This window comes from Terrapene carolina, unplaced genomic scaffold (genome assembly GCF_002925995.2).
Source record: "Terrapene carolina triunguis isolate 2854851 unplaced genomic scaffold, T_m_triunguis-2.0 Scaffold193, whole genome shotgun sequence".
NCBI lineage: Eukaryota > Metazoa > Chordata > Testudines > Emydidae > Terrapene > Terrapene triunguis.
In genome coordinates, this window is record NW_020664544.1 from 5,895,318 (window position 1) to 5,915,857 (window position 20,540).

Genomic DNA, 20,540 nt, shown 5'->3' on the forward strand with positions numbered 1-20,540 from the left:
GCATTTCCTAACTAGCAGTACTTGCGTTTCTCACCCTTGTGTCCCATACCACATCCATCCATCCTCTCTGTATTACGGCTTTCAGCATGATCTGAGTAGCCATTGCCATTATGAATTTTATAATCAAACATGCATGTTCAGAAACACAACTTGAAAAAGAAGCAGCCCCGTTAAATGAATTAACTTCTCTGAGCGATTTTAGACCTTGTCCCCACTAATCAGATGGAGACTGGGCCAACAAAGGGCATTTTTATGAGGGTTGAGTACTCTCTGAGAGCGTTAAGTGCAAAATACTGGCTCCGAATGGAAGAATCTAAACTACAAACACTACAGAATCTAAAGACCTGCAGCATCACGTTTGGGGGAGTCTACACTTAAAAATGTAGATTGACCTAGCTACGTCGCTCAGGGTTATGAAAAGTTTTGTGCCTTGTGCGACATAGTGAGGTCAACCAAACCTCCAATGTAGGCGCAGCTAGGTCAATGGAAGAATACTTCTGTAGACCTAGCTACCAGCCCTCAGAGAGGTGGATTAACTACATTGATGGAAAAACTCCTTCTGTCAATATAGAAAGCATCTTCACTACTCTGCCACAGGATGTACCCATTGTGCTTTTTGTTTCAGCTTTTTGCCTTTGCTTTCTGTGGCCCTGAAAAGTAAAAGCCCTTCTACGCTATACTGCCCATTTTTATTTCCTTTGAACTCTTGTTAAAAGTCAGGACTGGAACTTCACGCTACATTAGCTAAAATAAATGTGTCCTGCACATTTCAGGGTAAATTTTCAAATTATGCTGCAGGGATTCAGCTGTGCAGTTCCAGCTGATATTATTAGGGGTTGTGCAGCTGAAATTCAGTGCAGGGAATTTTCCCTTTAATGGCTGATGTTCAATTGAATAGAGCAGACGTCACACTGGAATTCTCCTTACAAACGAATTTTTCACTAAACTAAAAGAAGAGTTGGCAGTAAGCAGACACTGCCAAAGGGAAGAGATGTACATCAAGTTCCAGTACGACAGTTTCACATCAAGACACCCACAAACGCCTGACTTGGTTTTTTTTTTTTTTTTTTTTTGGAATGCAAATGTCATTGGTGACACGTTGATGTTTCATGCTATGGAAGCTGTATCACTGGAGGCAATCACCAAGGAGTATATTTGAAAAGAAACAACAAACTGTTTCTGTCCGTTCCTGATGAACAGATTGTCTACAGGAGTGAGCATCTCTCAGACTTCAGGAGGCAAAACAGTGCCGCAGTTCTGCTCAGGCCCTGTAAGGAAGGAAATACAACACCACACACATTGAATAGGTGGACTGAGATACATTCATCCTAGCACTTTTCATAGAAGTTCTAACATTACATATGATAGGTGAAAGTGAAGAAGGCAGCGTGAGTAGGCAGCACCCTCATTTTCAACATTCTACTTTCAGACTAGCTACAGTTCAGACCAAGAAAACAGATCAGCTTTGAGTCAGATATCACACTGCATAATGCCAGTTAGGGACCAATTCTGCCCCCCACTCCAGCCACTATTCACCTCTCCAGCAGTGTATAGGGCCCAGAAAGAAGCCACAAGTGTTGGGAGAATTGCTTGGGTACAAGAGCTATATCAGGCTAATATCTGAGGCCCTATATACCCCTCTCAAAGCCCTCAGAGAAAGGTGGAGTAGTGCAGCACTCAGTGCTGTGAAGGATTATGTTGCGCAATCCATAGACAGTCCTGTGGAGGTTCCTATAAATTATGCTGTGGGCTATACTCACTGCTGTAGCAACCTTGAATCTGCCCTCTCTCTCCCTGGAATGCACCTTCTCTCTTGTGCCTCCCTGTCCCAGATCACTGCATGAGTTCATTGCTATTCCTATATGCAAATTTATACCAGAAACTGACCAATGCCAACAATCACAATATTAATAGATTACACCTATTTCATTCTGAAGGATCCCAAAGTGCTAAACATATAGTCGTTAGTCACCCCACAATGAAATGCCGCAAGTTTTCTACAGTAGCAGCACTATCCAATAATCTTTAGGTAGGGAAGTGAAGAAGAATGTATCCAGTTGAAACTACAGCAGGAATCTAGGAAGGCAGAATGTAATGACCCAGCATGAAAGGAGACTGGATCTAGCACCCCCTGGTGTTACAAAAAGTGTCAGGGGATTTTAATTGAGCCCATGTGTTCCAGGCTTTAGTGTTACATATTATCAAAAGATGCTGGGTAAAATTTTCAGAAGTGCCTCACAGCCAGATTTTTAGAGGTATATAATCACTTAAAGATGCCTATAGGTGCCTAGCGGGATTTTCCTAAAGATCCTAGGTGTTTTTTAAAATCCCACTAGGTGTCTGTCTGCATATTCAGGCATCTAAATTCCTTTAAAAATCCATACTTAAGTGAGTTAGGAGACTAATTCCTATTTTCAAAAGTGACATTGGCACTTAAAGCTCAGATCCTCAAAGCCATTTAAACACCTAGCTCCCACTGATTTTTAGATTGATTTCAGTGGGAGTTAGGTGCCTATATACCTTCAAGGACCTGGGTACCTAAGTCACCTTTGAAAATGGCACTTAGGCACTTTTGAAAATTTTACCCAATACCATTAAGCACAGAACACCTGAGCATCAAGCTGAGAGACTAATACAATGATTATTCAGAGGAAAGAATATCACTGACTGAGTCATGTGACTAACATGATTTCCTGCAGTAACCTGATCTCACATCTATAAACTGACCAGGTCCACTTAAACAGCATAATTTCACACTGCAATTTACCCCTCACCGATCAATGTCCATTAACTGCAAAGTATTCCCTGAAGCAGGCCAGAACGCTACTGGCTTCTACAATATTATAGCAGTGTGATTCTACCCATTACCTGCCCGTCGGAATATCCCCTGAAGTTAGGGTATTGCTTTTCCTAGGTCGCGGGTCCACTCGACCTGGGCTGGAGATCACCAAAAGGTCCTGAAGGCTGAACTGGTGACAAGTAGTTTTTTGGAATACTGTTTGAGCACTCTGAAGTTTCGCTTGTCTCTTGTCTGTGGAGTTTCTGCTACTCAGATGGATTCTCCTGGAGTGGAAAGCACTTTCTGTGTAAACAAAAGTCCGATTTATATTCTGCAATCAATACGCACCCCAGACCTCTTTTCCTAGAGTCCATGGCTATGTATCTGAATCTGAGATACAAAGGGAGAAGAGATAGAGGGACAGAGTGTCAGAATACTATAGGGGCAGATCTACTGTATTCTTACACAAAGACTTGTGGGTATGCTAAGATTTCCTTCTGTGTTGTAATAACCATGTACGTTTGAGGCACACTGGGGCTTTCACCCTGTGTTTCCACAGAGATGCACTAGGCACTTAGATGATATAATACAAATGTGCTCCATGAAGATGACACTCACGTGTTCTATAGATGAGAGGAGGGTGGTGGCAAAAAGGGAATATTAGGGCCTTCTCCCCTGGTGTGAAACTGAGTTTGCTGAAGAATTCTGACACCAAGATAGGTTTCTTTTCTATTTCAGGCTCTAACAAGTTTTTGTATGGTCTATGGACTTTTGAGTATGAGGTCAAGTTCTCCCTGACATAGGGCTGGAGTTGCTCTCTCTGGCATCCAAATGGCACCAAGTTCTGAGTGACTGTGCTGTCACAGTAAACCACGTCAGTTGCTGTTGTGATTGCAGTCCGAGGTTGAGCCAATGTTGAGAAAGGTTTTGAAGAAGAATGAATTGGATTATCTGATACTATGGAACAATCCACTGGTGTTTGGAGCTGGAGGGAAAAATCAGAAAGATCGAGTTAGTGAGGGGCAGGAGTCAGATTGAGCCTGGTGGTAACTAGGACCAAAACTTTTCTAGTGGCCCCAGCAGTTTCTACTGGATTTGAAATTTGATTATTATTTTAAAAAACGAAAGGCCTGATTCTCTTTTATGCTAATACCCCCTTTACATTACTGTAGTGGAGTTTAGGAGCTACAAAGGGGGCAGAAATACCCCACTTTATGGGGGTTCCCAGGCCAGTGCAGATCTGTCTCTATAGGAGAGAGGCAGTGAAGTGGGCACACTGGAGGAGGGAAGGGACAGTCTTAGCATACTGCTCTCCAGATATTATCACCTGTCACAGGACCCATATGGGGCTGCTGTGGCCAGAGCATGGGTTGGAGAATCCTCGAGGCTGCTATATTTATGCTGGAGGCTAGGCAGGCTAACAGCTGTTCCAAGGTTCTGGGGAGTGTACTGCCTTAAAGTCATGTTTGCACCCACTTCCATTCCTTTGTGAAGCATAGGCTTGGAGAAACAGAGATTCAAGGTCTACATTTTTAACTCTTATGATTGAGGAGATAACGTCCAGCTTATATAATGTAGTGTTGTCTGAATGAGTCTTCAGAAAAAAAAAGAAGAAAAATTAGTAAGCTGTAAACTATCCCATTAACCTCAGTGGGGTGTTCCCTTGCTCATGAAACTATATGTCGGCCACCTTGACAGCACCAAGGAATGATTCAACTACCATCTCAGCAGGTGCAAATGACAGTTGAATATACTTTTGGAAGAAAAATCTGTAAGCTGTAAACTGTCCCATTAACCTCAATGGGGTGCTGACTTTGTACTCTAATGATGATAATTTAAATGTCAACATTAACCATTTCACTGCTGCTGATTTTAGTAGCAACACTTAGCTATTCTGGGATTGTGGGAGGATCTTGAAATTGTGGGTGGATCTGGCTTGGACACTACCACAACATTTTTTTGTCCTGCTCTGACGTCTGACTTATCTGATCATTGCTGACAAGGACTGATTTTGTAGCTACTGTGTAATCAGAATGGGCAGTATATTGATCCTGTTGTTTAATAACACTGGTTCTCCACTTGCGAAGTAACTCCCTGCTCTCCATGTGTCAGTATATAATGCCTGCATCTGTAACTTTCACTCTATGCATCCGAAGAAGTGAGGTTTTTACCCACCAAAGCTTATGCCCAAATAAATCTGTTAGTCTTTAAGGTGCCACCAGACTCCTTGTTGTTTTTATAACAGAGTAGTTTCCATTAGAATTATACCCTTTGTAGAATAACAGAATTATAGAAATGCAGGGCTGGAAGGGACCTCAAGAGGTCATCAAGTCCAGCCCCCTGCACTGAGGCAAGACCAAGTAAATCTAAATCACCTCAGACAGATGTTTGCCCAACCAGTTCTTTAAAACCTCCAGTGATGGGCATTCCATAACCTCCCTTGGAAGCCTATTCAAGAACGTAACTCTCTTTATAGTTAGAAAGTTTTTCCTAATATCTAATTTAAATCCACCTTGCTGCAGATTAAGCCCATTACTACTTGTCCTAGCAAAAGTAGACTTGGAAAACAGTTGATCACCATCCTCTTTATAACAGCCCTTAACATATTTGAAGACTTATCAGACCCCGCCTCAGTCTTCTTTTCTCAAGGCTAAACAAGCCCAGGTTTTTTATCAAAGTTAGGCTGACTAGTCTATAATTCCCCGGGTCCTCTTTGTTCCCCTTTTTAAAGGTAGGTACTATGTTTGCCCTGCTCCAGTCCTCTGGGATCTCATCCATCCTCCGTGATTTCTCAAAGATAATTGCTAACCGTTCTGATATTGCTTAAACTTGTTCCTTAAGTATCATATGATGATTTTCATCAGGATCGGATGACTTGAATTTATCTAATTTACCTAAATATTCTATAATCTGTTCTTTCTCTATTTTGACAGTCCTTCTCCCCTGTTAATATTAATTGAGTTGAGCACATGCTCACATTAACCTCTTCAGTGAGCCTGAAGCAAAGTAGGCAATAGACAGTTTGTAGGCTGGTTCTGGGCCCACATTAAGTGTCATTTCCAGTCTGAGATGGATGTTTGAATGGACTGGAGATAGAAATATAGGCAAACTACTACAAATACGTACTTACAAGTGTTCTGCTACTTACTATTAATCTGATGTCCATATCTGCTGCAGAGTGATGACCATGTACTGTGCGGTCCCTCAGGTCACGGTTGGAGTTGTACTGGTCCGGGGCACTAGTTGAGTTCTGCACTGTCAAGTCTGGCATGGAGCTGCAGTGCTGTACCGCTTGTTTTTCAGGTGCATTTGAATACTCGTGAGTGTTGGGGTGCTCTTTTGGTGGGATGCTTGATTCCCCATTAACCAATTCTTTTTTTGTTTCTTTTTCACCTGAGAAACTGTGAAGCAGGAGACAAGCACGAGGTCCTGACTCTGAACAAAGATAATGCTGAGAATGGAAAAAAAAATAAATTAAATCTCATATGAATAAAGAGCAACACTGTTGCCAGAAGAGCCAGGGCCAGTTTCTCTGGTGCAAACGGCACAAAAGGGCCATATTCTGGCTGTAAATGGCCAGTGGAGAATTCCCCTTATGGAGGGGAACTCTCCATTTGTATAAGCCTAGGGGAGGCATGTCCATTGCCAGATGACCCCTCACCAATCTGGTATAGGTGGACTGCTGACGGAAGGAGGAAACATTTTGGTGGTGTGGCACAGCAGAGCTCCACTGCACCAATCCTCCACTGGCATAAAGTCCTTAGAGATTTTATGCCAGAAATAAAGTTAGAGAAACACACAGGCCAAACTAATTGATGCTGTAACCACACCCCTGGTGGACCTCCTCAGTGTCGGGCTGACCTCAGAGACAGGGGAGAATTGAGCACCAGTTATCTTGTCTTCAGCAGTGTTTTTAGAAAACACTTCTGATGTCTGACAAAAGGTGACAATATTTGCTTATAGGATGCACATATTTGCCTACATGAAAAGACTGTAGATGATTAGCCTGGGGCCTCACCTGCTTGAGTGGAGAAAATTGAAAGTTTGTGAACACCAGTGGAGGCTTTTTATATATAATATGCGCATCACCATTATTATCCCATCTCATTAGTTTTCTTGTGGATGTCCTATTTCTGACCTTCTGGCTTCTATTCCCCATGCCCCAAGAAGCAGGAGAATTAGTGAAAAATCAACGGAATCTTCCCCCTAAATCATACCTGTCTTAATCCTTGTGCTGTAGCTGCCCTGCTCACTAACTTCTGTTTGAAAGTCTTTATCTTCTCAGATCCAGACTCCCCCAGCAGCTCTATCTTCTTCTCTCGCAAATGGGCTGTTTTTTGCTCATGCTTCATTCGCAGCTCCTGTAGCTGCTGTCTGTAGATAAAGATACAAATGGGTCCTAACAGTTCTAAAATAGTTCTGATGATACCAGTCCCACTGACTGGATCTTGGCTACAAATTCTGCCTTATATGGAACAAGTCTGGTCAGATCTAGAGGCAACATGATTCAGAGTATTGAGCTCTGCGCTGAACTCAGGAACTCTGGAATTCTAATCCTGGCTTTGACAGCAAGTCACTTAACCTTTGTGTGTCCATTTTACCACCTGTCAGATTAGGATTGATAATACTCATTTACCTATCTGACAGGGCCATCTCAAAGAACCATCAGTTAATGTAAAGTGCCGTGTAAGTGATGGGTATTATTATTTAACACGAATTCAGAATGCATCCTCCACCCTACCTAATAAAAACTGAGCTGGAAATCCTCCTTACCTAGCATGTTCTTCTCGTGCCCTGGAAGCTGCAGTCTCCTGAAAGAGTGAATTGTTGTGCTGGAAAAACTTATCATATTTGTCCAAATCAGATTTGGGGTAAATTCTGCGAAAATCACCTATGTTTTTCTCCTCATATTTCTCAGCTTGTTTCAACCAAGTGGCCTGGCAGTTCCTATACTCCTCAGCCCTGAAAAAAAAAAATTCAGGTATAACCATTAACAAATCATGTGGGATCCAGGCTTGGTACTAGGAACTTATGTTGCTATAACTACATTGTTCTCATCCCTGAGCAATGCAGTTATACCGACTTGACTCCCAGTCGATGGGAGGGCTTCTCCCATTGACATAGGCCTGGTCTACACTGCGGGGGGTGGGGGGGAATACTTAGATTTACTTATCGCGGTGTCTTCACTGGGGTAAGTTGACGGCTGATGCTCTCCCGTCGACTCCACCTGCGCCTCTCGCCCTGGTGGAGTACCGGAGTCGACGGGAGAGCGCTCGGCGGTCAATTTATCGCGTCTAGACTAGACGTGATAAATCGATCCTCGCTGGATCAATCGCTGCCCATTGATCCAGCGGGTAATGTAGACAAGCCCATAGCTACCACCTCTCCGGGAGGTGGAGTACCTACGCCGACAGGAGAAGTCTTCCCTTCAGCGTAGGTAGCATCTTCACTGAAGCGCTACAGGAGCACAGCTGCAGCATTTTAAGCGCTCGGAGAAATCTCCAGAGCAGGAGTTATTTTCATTTCACACTGTAATTGCATCCTTAATCCTGTCATCTTAGTTTTGGTGAAATGTAGAACGGTTCTCATGTATCTTCCTACATAACTTGTAACATACATTTAAAGATTATCTGCAAAGGAAAAAAAATGAGCTTGTCTTTCTGGTTTCCCTACGGTTGTTAACGAGGGCCTGAAATTTTATTTTATTTTTTGCTTGCTTTTTTACATTAAAAATACGGGAACTGTCTAAGCTGGAAGACTCTATGATGACTAAAGAACTAGTGAAATGATGCCATCAGAACAGCCAAGAAAGTGAAAGATGAGCTATCAAGAGGGGAAGGAATTTTTGGTCAGGTTATTTTTGTTACTTTAAACGAATTGTTCAATGAAATGTTAATTAACATTTTGAATAAAGGAAGATTTTGTTAAACATTCAGCACCCTCACTTTTTCAATTCAGTTGTGAAGAGCTTATAATAAACAGCCCTTACAAATCCCAGTGGCGCTCCAACAAAGCCAGGAAAGACCAGACTTTACATTCCTGGTATTTTTAAGGTTAAAAAAACAGGAAAGAAAAAACCTTTAAAAATATCTGTGCAGGCCATCTGTATACACCATGAAGAAGCAAAAAAAAAAAAAAGGTAATAAACTAATTAAAAACATTCTTTGCAGGACACCTTAAAATTATGGCTCACATGAGGAAATTAGATGAAGCTGTATGAGAACACACCTGGTCACTCGAGAACGGCATTGCTTCAGGAGTCTCTCCTTCCCTCGCCGTTTCTCTTCTTCTAGGATTTTTCTCTTGTCACAGGCCCCTAAATTTATCAGAACCAAAGTGTCATACAGCAACTGGTCCTTCACTTCTTTGTCTAACCAGGAGTCAGTGGTGAAGCTTGGAGAGTGATTCACCTGAAACAACAACAAGAATGTCATCTATTTGCTGCAGTCCAATGGAAATTACAACTCAGGACATTAAACTAATCTGAAATCTAGATTACTGGGGATTCCAGTCAAAATCTAGCGTTGGCAAGGATCCTTGCCAGACTTCAATGTATGATACAGGTGTATAGTAGGATTCCATGGGTCAAATTCAGAAGTGACATAATGGGTGGGATAGATTTGGCAGAAAACAGGTGCAAGTGGCAGAGTGATGTAGCTTGAATCAATTTGGTATTCAGTGCAAGATCAGTAACTTATATTAATTTGATATGCTGTGAGGACCAAATTCAGGCTCTGGTATTAGCAGGTGCAGCTCCCATTGAGGTTAATGGATAACCCTGGAAGATTCCTTTGTTCAAAGAACTGAAGAGTAAGGCTGTCCTCACGAGCTAGGATTCCCACATGCAGGAACAGATTTAAATTTCAAGGCTACAGATCAATGTGACTGTCTGTGGGAATGACTATTAGCAGCTTATCTGTAGTCTCACCCCCTCTGCTGGTCACCCATCAGCTTTCCAAGCTGATGGAATAATGTAGGAGATGCTACAGGATGGACTTTTGTTAGGAGATCTAGAGAAATGAAAAAGGCAAAAATCGGTGTTAAGGAAGAGGCTGGTGATAGCAACTCATTTGGCTGAATTTGGCCCCACAGGTAGGGAAGGGTGAAAAAGGATACCAGTTCATGGTATGGATATTGTGACAGACCCAGACCAGTGGGGTACAGGAGTCTGGTAGAGGGCAAATATACTGGTCACTGGATGAGTAGTTTTCTGTTCCCTGAGTGACCAGAGCAGGGGCTGCACTAGAGTAATCAGGAACCTGCTAGAACCAGTTAAGGCAGGCAGGCAAATTAGGACACCTGGAGACAATTAAGAAGAAGCTGCTAGAATCAATTAAGCCAGGCTAATCAGGGCACCTGGGTTTTAAAAAGGAGCTCACTTCAGTGTGTGGTGCGAGTGTGAGGAGCTGGGAGCAAGAGGCGCAAGGAGTTGAGAGTGAGAGGGTGTGCTGCTGGAGGACTGAGGAGCACTAGCGTTATCAGACACCAGGAGGAAGGTCCTGTGGTGAGAATAAGGAAGGTGTTTGGAGGAGGCCATGGGGAAGTAGCCCAGGGAGTTGTAGCTGTCATGCAGCTGTTACAGGAGGCACTATAGACAGCTGCAGTCCACAGGGCCCTGGGCTGGAACCTGGAGTAGAGGGCGGGCCTGGGTTCCCCCCAAACCTCCCAATTGACCTGGACTGTGGGTTCTTCCAGAGGGGAAGGTCTCTGGGCTGTTCCCCAACCCACGTGGTGAATCTCTGAGTCAAGAAAATCAGCCAATAAGCGCAGGACCCACCAAGATAGAGGAGGAACTTTGTCACAATATGTTATGAGATCTAAGAGACTTTTGCTGTGGTTCTTACCTCAAGCAACCAGGGTTTGAGTTTGTGATCCAACAGAATATCAAATCCTAATATTTCAAAGCAAGCGCTACCCACAGTGTGGTTGGGGAAGCAAGTGTGATAGTTATGTTTGATAATAGGATGTGCTGAGATCAGGGTTTTAATAATAACATCTTCTATATCCAGCCACATCTGGTCGGTATCATAGCCATGTTTCTGCATGTACTTATTAAAGGTGGAGAGCTTCCTATGAAGAAAAAAAGTAAGTTGGTAGCCCATATTAATGGCAAATCAGTTCACAGTAAGCATTTTTCTGTATGTTTCCATGCTGCTTAAGTGAAGCATAGAAATTTGGGCGTCATGGAGATCCACATACCCGCAGAAACAAAATAAGGATTAACAGAACAAATTGTTAGTCAAACTCTTGCATAGATCAATGTAAGTGCTTCTCAGACACTGAGGATGGGAGACACACTAATACGTAGGTTCTCAACCAAGCATACTATGAATGTCAGTAAAGTGTGTCCTGCCTGCCTTTACCCTATTGCTAATAGGGACGGGGAGAGGATCCCAGATATATGGGAAAGGATTCCCTGTATGAAAAAGAAGAACCTAATTAACCTCTTGCTCTTAGGATAGTTCTATGCTTGAAAATTGTATTAGTATAGCTACGTCAGTTGGGGGGGGGGATTTTTAATGATATAGTTATACTAATATAAGCCCTAGTGTGGACACAGTTATACTGGTACAAAGGTACCTTATACTAGTATAATTATTCCCCTTATAATAAAAAATATATATATAGAGAGAGAGAGGTATACCTATCTCATAGAACTGGAAGGGACCTTGAAAGGTCATCAAGTCCAGTCCCCTGCCTTCACTAGCAGGACCAATTTTTTTGCCCCAGATCCCTAAATGGCCCCCCAAGATTGAACTCACAACCCTGGGTTTAGAGGGCCAATGCTCAAACTACTGAGCTATCCCTCCCCTTCCTGTATGTGAATAGCTATACCAGCATAAAGCATCTTTATACCAATATAACGGTGTCCATACTAGGGGGGCTGTACTGCTTTAACTATATTGGTATAGTCAGAGCAGTACAACTTTCATGTGTAGACAAGGCTTTAGGATAGGAAATGGAAAGAAGACATACACTATTGGACAGTGACCAAGGCATTGCTCCAAGTCAATTCATTCTACTGGAGCCTTTCTGGCACCAACAGAGCACTGCAGAAGAAACATTGGCACTGCTGGAGTTCCTGCTGCTATTGGCAAAGAGCAGTACTGCTAAGAAGAAACTGATAGCACTGAAGTCCTAGTGCACTGGACAGGGTACTATGTAGAAACAGCTAGAAACATGGTTTAGAAGAAAAGAAAAGTAGAGGAAGACTGGGAGAAGAATGTAGGCAAGAGGGAAAAAACCTGACTGATCATTATATATAGATTTATCTACATTAGATAGCCAAACGTAACCACCAAGGACAATAAACAGAGTGATGTAATCCAGAAGCACCAGTTGCAACAAATGCATTGGTATTTCCAATTTGAAGGAGAGTTCACTTTTTTCTCTCCTGCATCTGGCCTCTCACTGTTACTCATCTGACTTTCTTTAAATGATTTATATAACTAATGACACAAAATACACTGTTCACTGGCTGCATGGAAAGAAATATTTCCTAAACATATATGAAAAAAGTGTGGAAATGCATATGAAGATTCATGAGAACAGACTAGCATCACTTGGCTGTGATTAATGTTCTCTCCCTCTTACCTCTTACTTCCAGAATCTTCATCTCGGACAAAATTAGTACTGTGCTTGTTAATGGAATAATTAGTCAGGTGCATGCAGACATCATCCTGCAAATAAACGAGTGGGTTATAGGGTGAGAGACAACTGCCTTCTTCACTCTCCCTGTACATGATGATACCTGGTCACACTACTTAATGCAGAAATTTTTTTAAGTGCAAGACATTTAATAGCAGTACTTATCTCATCACTCTAATGAGCCCAACACAGTCTTAAGGTCATTTAAATGGGACCACTTGCATGATTAAAGTCATTGTGATATGTAAGTGTTTGCAGGATCAGCCCCTAACTGCCCAGAAACTATTATGTAGTGTTACTGTGTGCTGTTAAACTCTAGCTATATTCTACAACAGAGGTGGCTGCATTTCAGTGGTGGGTGAGATGATTCATCTATAACCTTACCCATGTCACTTTGATGAAGTGAGGCTTAATTATTATTGTTTGTGAAGGGCGTGCAGATCCTCAGATTAAAGGTATTGTAGCAGTCCAAAGCATTATTGTTTCTCTGTGCCACTACATTTCAACAGCTAGTTCCTGTTATGAATTTGAATGCTGTTAATTTATGTTAACAGGGTTCTTTACTCACCAGATTGCTGTGTGAGGGATCAGAGTAGGCTGATGTAGCAAAGCGTGCAAGGCCCTCATTATAGACAAATATCCTCAGAGGGTCACATGATGTCACCAGCACATAAATCCTCAGATCAAACTTAAAACGATCAATAATAAAAGGCTGGAAAAGAGAAGACGGAACTGAGTTGCTTATAGTTTGTTTGAAGTACAAGAAGAACATTAGTAACTCATTAACTCAAGGCTGAGGTGATGGATATAGCTGTACAGTCCCACCTACACACTGAAAACACAGAACCAAGACATGCAAACCTTATAACAATACTTAGCCCATAGACATCACCTTCCTTCTTCAAAGTGCTAGGCAGATATTCAGTAATTAAGCCGTCCAGCATCCTTTGGGAGATAACAACACTTCCTTATCTATCTCCATTTTAGAAATTGGGAAACTATCTAGGTTAAGACATTCCATCCGAATAAGGGTAATTGCAAACCTTATGCAGAGCATGATCATTTTAATAAGATCACATTATTAGAACTAGTCATGGACACTTAATAGATCTAGGTGTTCTTAATATGGTTATATAGCATTCAGTAGAATGGGCCCTAATTCTGTTTGTGGTCCTGAGTTCTACTATAATGCAAACAACAATTTACAGGTAACCCCAGTATCCTGTATATAATCAATTCTTGCTAGAGTACCTTCCTCTTATAAATGATGTTTCTTATAGTTATTCAAATATTGGGAAATTAGGGAAGATAAGAACAATAATGTATTCTATGGTACTGAGGACAGCCGCAACACTATAATAATAATGAAATCCATCATAGAGTTCTTTACATGTTCTGAGCGTTGAACAAACTCATTAATCGTCACATAGACCCTATGAGGTAGATAGGCTTCCCCCCATTTTAAAGGTGGGGAAACAGACCCGGAACAGTGATTTGCTGAAAGCCGCACAGTGAGTCAGTGCAAGAGCAGATATAAAACCCAGCAGTTCTGAATCCCAGCTCACCAGACCATGCTTTATCTCTCTTAAAAATCAGTAATAAAGAATAATAATGAAACATAATCAAAATGAAAGAACAAACCAGAGTAAAAACGTAGGTTCTGGTATTAACATTATAGGCAGGGCTGGCTCCAGCTTTTTTGCTGCCCCAAGCGGCGAAGCGAAGAGGAAAAAGAACAAAAAACAAACAAAAAAACATAAAGCCGATCGGCGGCACTTCGGTGGCAGTTCAATAGTGCCACTTCCTTCTTCGGCGGCAATTCAGCAGCGGGTCCTTTGCTCCCTCTCTTCCTCTTCAGCGGCAGCTCAAAGAGGAAGAGAGGGACTGAGGGACCCGCTGCCGAATTGCCGCTGAAGACCCAGACATGCTGCCCCTTTCCATTGGCCACCCCAAGCACCTGCTTCCTTTGCTGGTGCCTGGAGCCGGCCCTGATTATAGGTGTCCCAAAGACACAGGAGATCTTGGAGGCTTGAATGTGGATGTTCGCTATGAAGAGAGAGTAATGCCAAGATGTCAACCAAAAGATTCTTGAGTAAGATAGGTTATAAGCAGGTTTGTGGGACTGGGTACAAACAATCCCTTCACTCTCTCCTCCAGTTGGGCCTACGAAAATATTGTGTATCTTTGAGAGCTAACTCACTCTACAGCAGGAAGGAGATTTCCCTCATCCAGTTAGGTTCACCCAGCAAAGGTGAATTAGTTTATATAAAAAGCTTATTCAAAAATTACTTAGGAACCCAATGGCACACAAAAGAGGGATTATTTCAACGGGCATGTATTCAAAGGCAATGACTGCTGTTTATGACCGGCTGATCACAGGCAAGCAAGGCTGAGCTGAATTAAATTCTGGTTTAATGACGGAACAGTAGTCTTGGTATGTGGAATAGGGAGATTACCCTTGAGATGTAGAGCTGGCAGATCATATCCTCTCCGGGTTTTATGTCTTTCACAGATCTGGTGATGAAGATGCCTCTCCCCTGACAGCCAGAGTCGGGCTTACAGATATATGTCTTATGTTTCCTTGATCTGCTATAGGTCTGCAAATCTCCGTAGCTATAGGGAAAGAAAGAATTACATGATTCTGAGGTTTGATGTCTCACAGCCTACCAATGCTAGAAATGTTTTGGCAGACAAATGCAAATGTTTACAGAACCAGTGATCATAAAGAAAAAAATCTGTCTCTCCAGAGCCAGGAATACAACCTGTTCTCTAGCTCTCAGTAAACCTTTATTTCCAGTAGACGCAAATTTGGAGTGAATCACACAGTCTTATGGGAATGATCCCTTTTTTGATTTTTAGAGAAAAGAGACTTTTAATATGATGTAGAAATCATCTCCTCTTCCAACAAGGGAAGATACCTCATCCCATTGAGTAATACAGCAATGGACTTCATCCAGAAAAATAAAAGGAATTTTATTCCATTCACTGCCAAAGGGCTTGCATCGCCAATGAACACACTCCTGCTGCATTCAGCTCAAAGCGACATCATTCTACTATGAAAATGTTCCTCGTCTTTTTCCATTACTCTGGGTAAAGAAGAGAGCAGAAAGATAATGGGTTTGATTCTCTTCTTCCTTGCTCAAGTTTTACTTTGGTGCATCTTCATGGAGCTCTAAGAAGTTACTCTCAATTTACACTGGTGTAAGAGGAAACTCAGGCCCAAAGTAAGGAAGGCTGACATAAAGGATGAGAGGAAAAAGTGAGGGTGATGGTGAAGAGAAGCAAGACGAGGAAAATCAATCAGTAAACATTGTCAGGAAGACTCACTCAGCAGGAAGACACCAGGTCCTGGGAAAGAAGTTAAATTCTTTTGGAAAGAGCTTTAGCATCCTGCTCATGTTCCTGGCCAGCAGATCCTTCCTACAGATTTCACTCATCCCAGGGAAGTGGTTGATTTTCTGGAAAGAAGTCCAGAGAAAAGGCGTAATAATAAGCATCTTCCTGGTCTCTAGGTCATTTGCACTGGGGAAAAAAGTAATAATTTAATATCCTCTCCATCTCACAGAGCTGAGTACCTGGTAACTTTTCATTTCCATTACCCGATCCAGTGAGACTGAATAGTCTGTCCAATAGAGGTTCCACTCATCATTCTCACCTGCTTCCCGTAAGCCATACTGCTGAGCAGCCCGACGCACTGCATCGTAAGAAAAGAAACAGTTTCAATCATACTAGAAATGTAGACTTTAGAAAATTCTGTTTGGACTCAGAAGGAGATATTGAACCATGGATCAGTTATACCACTCAACTCAGCCATCTATAGACCCCAATTCCACTTTGAGTGGCAGCTTCCAGTCCTCTAATCTCTATGGATATGCTGCCCCAAAATCATCCATTTTCTCTGACAAATTGGACAGTCACTGGTGACTACTGAACAAGTTGACCTCTCCAGTCTGCTGCTAGAAACTTCACACTAGCTAGCAAACATTGCGAGATGGAGTAAGCTTGTGTTGTTGTTGCATTGGTCTTTCTGACTAATGGTGAAAAGCATCAGAGGGGTAGCCGTGTTAGTCTGAATCTGTAAAAAGTAACAGAGGGTCCTGTGGCACCTTTAAGACTAACAGAAGTATTGGGAGCATAAGCTTTCGTGGGTAAGAACCTCACTTCTTCAGATGCATCTGAAGAAGTGAGGTTCTTACCCACGAAAGCTTATGCTCCCAAGAACCTCACTTCTTCAGATGCATCTGAAGAAGTGAGGTTCTTACCCACGAAAGCTTATGCTCCCAATACTTCTGTTAGTCTTAAAGGTGCCACAGGACCCTCTGTTACTTTTTGGTGAAAAGCAGAACTTCTTGAAATAAAAAAATTAAATGATTCATTTTATGTGGAATGGAGCCATTTGAACTGGTTCCCCATGTTCCAAATCCATGACAAGAATTCAAATCTTGCCCTGGCAAAAGTTCATGGATATGAATTCTTGCCTAACTTCAATCATGATGAGGGAAACATATTTGATGATCACAAGCTAGTCCCTTTAGACAATTCAGCCTCATTAGCAGACTATGCTTGGGGAGGGCAAGTAATAAAATACCAGGGATGCTGTGGGTCAATAATGAGAGAGCTCTCCCAGTGTATGTGGTGCCAAATACGTGGTATAACAGGAATGCTGTGGGTCAGGAATGAGTTTCACTAGTAAGGGAATCTTGAACAATTCTTGCCCAGACTGCATGAGGTTTCTAAATGATGCTTTCATTAGGGCATGTTCATAAGCACTAAAATTCAGTTAACAAGTCACATGACAAAATAAATTTCATTTTAAACTGAGCTCTTTTTCTTAAGAGCAAATTAAAATGTACCCCTCTTTACATGAATCGACTGGGTCACAATTCTTTGCCTTACCTTCTACATTTGGGAAAGATGAGAAAGATACTCACCACTCTCATACTTGCAGTTGGTCAGACTTATCACAGGTCATCTGGAAAAAAATTTAAAAAAGCAGAAAGACAGAGGCATACAGACAAGGACCAGTTTATGCTTTATGGGGAAGCCCTGGGAACTTTACAGTTCTACTTCCATAAATTTATGTAAAGCATTATCTAAATGTTCATCTGATAGGCTATTCACCAGGATTGATCACTGTTTTTTTTGCTCAGTGGTCACTTAGAAAATTATTTGCTGGAGACAAACCAAATAACTACGCATCTAGAAAGAGAATCCAGTGATGAGCACTACAGAAATGCCTGTAAAGATAAAATAAAAAATAATACTAGAATACCAGAATACTAGAAAAACAGTAGTTATGGAACCAATGTGACTAAGTTTATAGGAAGAGCACTCTTTCTGTTACAGTGCGAGACAAAGATATGGCAGTTACTCAACAAGACTGGTTATTTAGGAATCAACCTATGAATGGGATTCCCCAAAGTCATGAGCCAAAGGCCAAGTGATCAAAGGGCGAATGGGGATTAACAGAAAATATTTATGCTCAGAGATTGTACACGTTCTTCTTCTCCTGGGCTATTCTGCAACCCTTACTAGCAAATCCATTTCACATCAGAACCAGAGCTCCACTGAACTATGTTCTTTCCATGAAAACTAGTATATAACTATTACTACTATTTATTATGGTAGTAACTATTACCTGTTAGGTCTTTCTATACATTCAAGAAAAGGCAGTCCCTCCTCTGAGTAGCTGACAGCCTACAAAACTTAAAATCATCACTTTTTCTGAACACCAGAACACTTTCCTTTCCCCTCCACTCCAACACAACACTTATCTATCCCTCTCACTACAAAAATCCTGTGTTCCTCCCCTTCTGCATAGCACCACTCTGAACACCCTGTTCTCCAACATCTCTTCCCCCCCCCATTACCCTCCTCTATTTTCAGTAGCTCGACTATAAACATATTCTGCCCTCTTCAGGACTTTTACAGCCCTTTCAATAGTTATTTCTAACCTCTTTCTCTTTCTTTTCTTTTTCATGGATATGTTAGGATCTTGAATCCTTCTTTTCTTCTCTTCACACCCCATTGTATCCTGGTCTATGGTGTCCAAGGCATTATCTTCTCTTTCTAGTTCTCTTGGTAAAAAGTCTAGTTCAGTTACATCTTTCTCATCCGACTCTTCTGTTTCCTGCTCTGCTTCTTCAGAGGATCCATATTTTTGCAGTATAGCTGATGCCATCATCCTGTGGAAACATCCACAACAGACCAGAAGAAAAGTGAACAGTGTACAGGGATGAGCAACAGTTCCATCAACCTTTTTGTGGATCCAGCTGCTTCCTCAAATACAGCTGATAAAACAGAATAATGTATAACTCCCTGCATATTCCCAAGTTAGGAAGAGATATGTTCATCCCCTCCTCATGAGTCCACCCTCCATGCCTCTCTCCCAATTCGGACAGGATCAGAAGAAATATATGTACCTATATGTATGTACCTATATATGTATCTGCTTTTATCAATAATGATTCCCATCTGAATGACATCTCTGCACAGGGAAATAGATTTGTTTGATGCTGACGAATATTTCTAAACTCCTGCTGTCTGTGATATTATGCTAATAGAACATCAGGAAGCTGTCTTGGTGCGGGTCCTTAGTGTTACTGCAAGAAACTACAGTGGAAGGATTAATAGCTTTTGTCTCATTAGAGTTAGTGCTCCCTTAACATCTTGTTCTTTCACTCTTCCTAAAGGTTCAGTCTTGCTCAGACTTGAGAATTCAATGCTAAAGCACTGACTGATATGCACCTAATCTGAATGCCAGCTCAGTGCTAACACATGATCAGAGGGATGAGATGAATCAGCATCTATCAAATCTACAGGTGAAACCCTAGTCTAACAGATCAGGTTCTGCTGTAAACAGAAATCTTTATCTTTGGCAAAGTAAAGAGAGATTAACAATCTTTATATAGAAGTTAATGTTTCTCATATATCTACAGATTCAACCCTGCCCTTCCAGCACAGGGTTGTATTTATAGAATGCTCCATGAGGTAAGGATTCCTTTCTCTTAAAGTATAAATAGCACGTAGTTCAGAAAACAAACTCTATAAAACTTTATATTAACAAAAATGTTCTCACTCTTTTTATTTAAAACATCATTTTTGTTTGCACTTAAAAAATTCCTTGCAGTATTTACCACGTGAGTGGTAAACACTGTGCTAAATTTGAGAACCAGAAAGTGAAACCAATCAGAAAGAAAAAGCTAAATTGACCAATCTATTTCCATTATTACATACAAAGAACTGAATGAAGCAGGGGACCTGTGGAAAAAATTGAATATGATCATGTAATTAAAGACTTTATTGTAATGCATACACACAAGGGAGGTGAATTAGGACACAGCCTAACTTTGAGCGCTTGACTGTGCAACTTTAATAATGTTCTTTTAATGTAGTTTTGTGTATGTGATTTTTGAGGTTTTTAAAAAAAACAAACTGAAAAAACAATTTCCATCATGTGGCAGCATATTGACATCCATATGGGTTATCAGCATTGTTGCAACCTTTAGCCCCACCACACGGATCTTTGCCATTTGAGCTAACAAGTAACTGTCATCCTCTATGTGAACCAATGCTAAAGGGGAATGGAACACTTTGCCAATGGGTTTCAAATATGTTTGAAAAGATTGACATGTTTTGCATTAGCCTCGTTCTCGGAAACGCCTGTAAAGTGTTGGCTGAATTTTATTTTTTTTAATTCAGCCTGAGGCAGATACCCAGAATGGAAATTTTCAGCCTAAATGGTTAAAGTTTGGCAAAGTTATAAGCAACTGAAAACAGAGTCTTATAATGGGAAATATTGAGCAACCTTAATAATAGGTGGTACTACCAGGAGCGGCACCAGGGTTTTTGCCGCCCTAGGCGGCAGCGCTCCTCCACAGTAATCGGCGGCAGCTCCTCCTCTGAAGCTGCGTTCTCAGCGGCAGGGGTCCCTCCGCTCCGGGTCTTCAGGGCACTTCGGCGGCAGCTCCCGGAGCGAGTGAAGGACCCGCCACCGAATTTCCACCGAAGACCCGGAGCGGAAGAAGCCCCTCACCACCGAAATTCCGCAGAGGGCGGCGAAATGCCGCTCCCCACATCCTGCTGCCCTAGGCGACCGCCTAGGGTTGCCTAG

General features: G+C 41.8%; 1 protein-coding gene across 1 annotated transcript; it reads right to left on the minus strand.

The window, feature by feature from the left end:
• Positions 1 to 1,126: 1,126 nt before the first annotated feature.
• Positions 1,127 to 16,038, minus strand: TTLL6 (tubulin tyrosine ligase like 6). Its single transcript, XM_026654844.2, has 13 exons — positions 16,003 to 16,038; positions 15,755 to 15,885; positions 14,884 to 15,040; positions 12,996 to 13,139; positions 12,374 to 12,459; positions 10,624 to 10,849; positions 9,008 to 9,189; positions 7,553 to 7,741; positions 6,997 to 7,153; positions 5,928 to 6,230; positions 3,398 to 3,764; positions 2,873 to 3,082; positions 1,127 to 1,155 (listed from the first exon to the last, which is right to left on the minus strand). The coding sequence occupies exons 1-13, from the start codon at positions 16,021 to 16,023 to the stop codon at positions 1,127 to 1,129; spliced, it is 2,202 nt and encodes a 733-aa protein (XP_026510629.1). The 5' UTR covers positions 16,024 to 16,038.
• Between the last annotated feature and the right edge of the window lie 4,502 nt (positions 16,039 to 20,540).